The sequence below is a fragment of the Austrofundulus limnaeus genome, unplaced genomic scaffold, assembly GCF_001266775.1.
Source record: "Austrofundulus limnaeus strain Quisiro unplaced genomic scaffold, Austrofundulus_limnaeus-1.0 Scaffold1063, whole genome shotgun sequence".
In the NCBI taxonomy this organism is placed as follows: Eukaryota; Metazoa; Chordata; class Actinopteri; order Cyprinodontiformes; family Rivulidae; genus Austrofundulus; species Austrofundulus limnaeus.
In genome coordinates, this window is record NW_013953465.1 from 13895 (window position 1) to 20264 (window position 6370).

The 6370-nt window shown below is 38.1% G+C and overlaps 1 protein-coding gene across 3 annotated transcripts in view; it reads left to right on the forward strand.

Annotated features, from left to right (window-relative positions):
* Positions 1-6370, forward strand: part of LOC106533964 (cyclin-dependent kinase 17) — a 43645-nt gene that overhangs the window by 13313 nt on the left and 23962 nt on the right. For 2 of the 3 annotated variants that reach the window (XM_014030447.1, XM_014030448.1), the window contains one exon: positions 4230-4378. The exons of the other annotated variant lie outside the window; for it this stretch is intronic. In XM_014030447.1, the coding sequence (XP_013885901.1) occupies positions 4252-4378 (127 nt within the window). In that variant the 5' untranslated portion in view covers positions 4230-4251. The remainder of the gene's footprint in view (positions 1-4229; positions 4379-6370) is intronic. 3 annotated transcript variants of the gene reach the window in all.

Sequence of the window (6370 nt, forward strand, 5' to 3'; positions counted from 1 at the left end):
TCCGTGTTAAAATATATCTTTTAAAATTTACAAAACTAAACAGCCTACAGTATTTTATAGTCTTCATTTTACAGTTAAAATAAATGTTTATCAAATAAAGTCTAATGTTACAACTAATCAGGGATCCCTTTAACAAAGTAGGGCAGCTCTACTGCTGTATTAGAGATTTATCTGATAATTAGATTTTTTCTGAAACATCATGAACAAAGTTTTATTTCCTATCACCGTCTGCATATGGTTATTGAATTTATCCATTAAATGACTCATCATATTAGCTCAAATAAAATGTTAATTTACACCGGTCCACAATGTGCTCTAAATCAGAACTTCAATTACCTCCTCCAGGGCTTCACCATAGGGGGAATTGTTATGCGTATGTTTTAAATCACAGTTATGACTGTGTGCATTCATGCTGCTGTGAGACTGCAGCAGGAGAGTAGATGAAGCTCTGAGCCGTTCAGATGACAGACCGAGCGCCTGTTCTGGAGCCGACGTGTCGCGAAGCCAAACGGACCGATCTAAAGCTGTTGTGACAGTCGAGTCATTGTTCGTCTGCGTCAGATTGGCTCCCTAAAAATTACACTGAAATGTTTTTGTTTGGAACTAATAATAACTCTTGTGATTACCTAGCTAAGGTTTGCGGCAGAGAAAAGTTGTAGAAGTTTTTTTTTAATTGCACAAAACCCACTCAGTAGTTCATTGTGATGTAATCTGAACAGACTAAACAGCTGTTGTTAGAAGAAAACTGGAAGGATATTGCAGTAGTAACGGATGTAGCGAGGAACCTTCAGATTTATCTTAATTTATTGAATAAATCTTGTTTTTTCTGACACTCAGGGACGGCTTGTCCTAATATACAGCTGTAAGGTAGGCTGTCATTGTAAAATAAGGATGAGTAGAAAAGAGTGAAACATCTTCAGCCAGTTATTTCTTCATTCAGTCATTTTGCAGAGTTTATGGAAGTTAAAACGTTTCATTTAAAGCTGTAATAGTTGAGCCTTTCTGCTCAGGCTGCTGCCCCCGTGACCTGACTCCAGAGCAAGCAGCAGATGATAATTGGAGCGGTGGACGCGTTCAGCTTTGTTGTGTAGTACTTGATGTACTGATGCATGTTGTAGAGATTAGTATGTTCTGCGCCGCCCCAGTTAGCTTCAGCTTGAGGCCCAGGTGAGTCTGCCTCTGTGTGGAGCAAAGAGGACAGACTTGTTGTCCTCTTAAAGCTTTGACATCACACTTTGTAAAACTCTTCTGGATGTTTTAAAAGTCTTCAAATCACCAGTTGGCAGTTAAAGTTGTTTATCTTGTTTAGCGAAGAATCAGCTGCTTTACGCTTCTATTGTTACAGTATCTGTTGTGTGTAGTGTGTGTTAATGTGTTGTGAGCTGCCATTGTTTCAAAGTTTTTGTCCCTAAACTGTCTTGAATGGGAAAAAAAGTCTGTTTCAAGACAAATTTTGAAGAGAAAGACATCTTTCTTGCAGATATTTTATTTCACATAAAAAATGTCTATTTTGTTACTTTTCTATCTCTACTCTTTTTTAAGTACAGTCAGAGATTATCACGTCTTGAAAGTTTGATCTGATGTTCTCCAAATGTAGAAGCTTGTTAAAAACCCTTTTCGAAACACCTCGGTTTTATCTTTGATGGCACGTTTTCTTTTAATAAACGGGTAAACGCAGTTGCCAAAACTAGTTTCTTCGTCTTTCTTTAGCGCCCTCGCTCAGGTCAAGTTGTTATTTTCACTTCCAGCTTTTGAGAAAGACGTTCAAGTCTTGCCTTTGGTGTCACTTGTGGTTTTTGTTTTGTCACGTGCAGCTTGTCTAACGTGCAACAGCACGATGGGCCAACTCAAACGCCCCTCTCGCTGGCTTCCTGTTTGTTTTAGAATCCAGTTCAAGATTTTATTGTTTGTTGTGAGGTCATTAAATGAGTTAGCACTTTCTTATCTGTCAGGTCGTTTAACTTGGCACTCTGCCAGAAGCTGACGGAGGTCAGGTGAGCAGATGCTCCTGGGGCAGATAAAAAAAAAACTGAGGGCATCAGGTTTTTACGGTAGCTGCTGCTTCACTGTAAAACAGCCTGCGCTTTCAGAACACAAACACTTGATCCACTCAAAACCTCTTTAAAATTATGTTTGCTCCTTGGCATTTAAACCAGATTGGGCTATGATGTCTTTTGTTTTCATTTCTCAACAGTTTTTCTCACCATTGATTGCAAACAATACAATTTTTCCAAAGTTTATTTTTATAGCCCTAGCCCCTTTAATCAACTCTTGTTCTTTTTAAATTTATCGTAAATAAATTGGGCTTGATCATATGAACAATTGTGCAGACAGCTGCATGAAGTCAATGTTTAGTTTTGTAGTAAGTTGCCAACTGGAGATAGATGTAATAATTGGCAGTAATGGTCAATCGTTCCACGCCTGTGCATATTTTATCATTTGCTAATCAGGAACAGAACCAGCTTACTGTGGCCCACAATTTAGATTTTTTTAAAGTGAGAACGCACTTTTATATTATTTTTATGCATACAGGTCTAAAGTAGGGGTCTGCAACCTGCGGCTCTGGGGCCACATGTGGCTCTTTGGTCTCTCTGCAGTGGCTCTTTGAAAATGTGACCAAACATAACAGAATAAATATATATTTTTTGTTTTTTATACCTACAACAGAAATCAATTTGTATGCAACTATGTGATCAATACTATTAATACAAAAGTTAAAACATGTTAGCTCATGCTAGCCTGGTGTTTACTTAATAATCCAACTTCTTTCTATGATCTTTCTCTCAAATCTATCAGAATTACCTTTTGAAGAATTTGAAAACGACATAATAATAATAAGTATTAGAAAAAATACCTGAATAGTTCAGTTGACCTAGTTTTTATGAAAATTGGTAAAAACTATGTAAAGTATTTTTCTTGTTTATATGAATAAAGTCTTTTCATTTGTCCTGATGTGCAAAAATAAGAAATAATAAAATTCACAATATATTTTTTATTTTTATAATGTCACTGGCCATAAAGGTTCCTGAAAAGGCCTCGAAAAGGCCCACAAACCACCAGTTCATAATCACAGCTGAGCTTTATTTGCAGCTCTGAACACATTTTATTAGTGAGCCAAGTAGCAGAAATGGCTCTTTTGATCATAAAGGTTGCAGACCCCTGGTCTAAAGTTTGTTAAATACACGTTTACGGTAAGTTAAACAGTTGTTATATTTAGGTGAATGAAAGCTACATATTGACCAAAAAACAACAACAAACATAGGGTTCAATAAAATACATTTTAGTCTATCTCCATTTTGTCAAATTCCTGAGCAGAATGTCGACCAAAACAACAAATGAATCACTGTTTTCTTTTGGCGTCTGCAAAATTCTGCTTTATTTTTGTTGAATAGATGTCTTCCTCATTAGATTTCCGTTTGTACGTGATAGTTTGACAGACATAAAAAGCTGCCAGGAGGGAGCAGTTGTCAGATGATTAACCCAGAGGGTTTTTACTCCTCTGTTTTCACGTCTGGCCTTACTCATCATCACTATCACAGTTAGACTCGTGTCTAGATCTGCAGAAGAGTCGACACCGGATCACAGGGAGAAGCTGCTCGTAATCTACAAATACAATCAATCTCGATTTGAAATCCTTTCTTTTTCTCGTCTCCACAGATATTATCTCACTGAATCACTCTCGCCCACAGACACATGCTTACGTCTCGAGCTCTCAGCAGCAGCTCTCACGCTCTTTAAAAGCACCTGGAATGTGCCACTCGGAGCTGCCGCAGCCCGGGCTGGTCCTGCACCATTCAGCTGATAATCCCCTCATTTTTTTTAATGTTTTTTATTTCTTTTACCGAACGGTGCCAGGATTTGAGCGCTAGAGTCACCCATAAGAATCACTCACCAGCCTGTCATGCCTTCTCAGAGGGAGGAATGCAGCCAGCTGAGTCATAATTACCATTTCTGTATTGATTTTTATTGTTCACCCTCTCATATTCCTGATGATCTTACCACCTTTTTTCCACTCTAGATGAGGGGTTGTGAAATAGGACAGCAGGTGGACGCCGCAGTGATTTCACTTAAAGGAAGTTTATATAACAGATTCCAGCTTGTGAGAAATGTCAAGGCCTGCTGCGTCAACAGAACAGCTTACAGACTGAGGCCGTTCCTCCAGAGCTAACACAAACGCCATCTTTTTTAATTTTTATCATGTACCATTCATCTCTCGTCGTCGTCCTCAGGCCTCCCCGTCCCGGAAGCTCCATGGAGAAGATGAAGAGGTTCAAGCGGCGGCTCACTCAGACGCTCCGAGGCAGCCACACGATCGACGAGTCGCTGTCTGAGCTGGCTGAGCAGATGACCATTGAGGAGAACGGCCTGAAGGACAGCGGTGAGCTGTATTAACCTTAATGCCAAGTTCTGTCCTAATCTCATTTTGGTTGTTTACTAATACTTGAGCCGCTAACAACCAGGAGAGCTACCACGTAGAAGTAACTCGAGGTTACTTTTAGTTTATCTGAGTTCATGAATCCAGGTCAAACACACTGACAACATCTCAAGGATAACTCTAAAGTCTGCTGGATTTAAGATTCAAACACCACTAGATGTTTTGCAGAGCTGCCAAGCATTTACTTCATTAACTACACAAAAGTGCAGTTTATTGCCAGAAGTTTAATTCATACAGTAAATCTTTTTTTCATGATATCTGAAACAAACTAAATGAAATAAAACTGTTTAGGTTTCCATCAACTGCAATAAACAAGACACAGGCCAAAGCTTTTAACCAAGTTGACTGATAAACAATTTGGTTTATTACTAAACCATTTTGTTTATTTGAGCCTAATCATTGAACTGAACTAGAATGTCTCAATGATTGATGGACCTTATTGGATAAGTTTTAGCTAATAAAAAAACACTATCAGTTTTCTGTGTTGGATATGGGTGGGCTGCTACTTTTCCTATTGCCGCTTAAGGAACGGGGATTTTTGTGAAGAGCTGGACCAATAAACTTAATGTAACTCTGCCAAATATAAATTTTATATATGAATTTGATTTTTATTAGCTGCTGGGAATAGACATTGTAATTGAGCATAAAAATCTGAAATAGAACTGTGAAACTTTCTATATTTATCTAAATAATGAAAACATAAAATATGCATGTGCAATGTGTGCATCAAATTAACTACATAAAATAAATTTTTGTTGTAATTATTTATATCTAGTGAGAATATTTTAGTTTTGTTTGAATGTTTGCACTGAAGTCATGTTGTACACCTGAGGTAGATGTAAGGAGAGCTGCAGGTGACGCAGTGATGGGTTGTGTATCTGATATGAATGTCTTCTTGTGTGTGTAAAGTTCTCCTTCCTCCTATTAACGTTAACACAACAGAGTCATCCAAACTCTTTGATAAACTCCCCATCAAAAAACAACTTTTGTGAGAAATAAAACTAGTTTTGACTTCTTCATTCTTGGATGTGTAAATCTTGATAAGATATCCGTGTTTCTTTGTACAGTTTGAGCAGTGATATCTCTGTGTTTGATGCTGCTGTTTTAATCTTAACAGCAATATTTATTTATTTTACAAACTAAGAGCCCTGCTTTATGACTGGTTTCAGTAAACCAACATTTAGATGCCATACCTTGTTAAAAGCTATAAACTGTATCAAGTTTAGTTATTTTTATTGTGTCCTGACTCAGTAAATCTCTCAAACTCCACTAGTTGAAAGACTGAACTGCTGACGCACAAACAGTAGATCTAAACATCCACTCACCTTCAAAATAAAAGCACTGATTATTTTGGTCCCTGATGTAATCAGATTTTTTATATGATTAGTCTTGCCAGTACTGATCCGATACCTATATTTTCAAAGCCTTAAAAAAATGCAGCCAGTATCAACAGTTTTTTCCCCAGCGACACTTTCCAGCTCGTCCTGGGGGACACCGAGACGTTCCCAGGCCAGAGGGGATACACAATCCCTCTAGCAAGATGTGGGTTTTCTCCAAAGTGGCAGACATATTTTGAAAACATTTTAAAATGCTTATTTCAAACCCGCATCTGAGACCACCTGCGACCGCGCATGGGGTGGGGGGGTGGTGGTACCGTGCGCAACGGTGTGGCTTCTGAATAAATGAAAATGATTTAACACAGTTGTTTATACTTTTAGCAGCTCTTTTTTATTCCACAGCTGACCTGCTAAAAATGACAGATTTTCTTTTCTGGATCTCTGACAGACGGACTTCAATCTCTGAACTCGTAAAGTTCTTCTTCTTTATAATTTTCTGTCATTTCTGTCATTCTGTCAATTTCTGTCATTTCTGATGAATGAATGGACACTTCCTTGTAGCTGAAGCAGGAAACATAGCCTTATATGGTGTATTTGG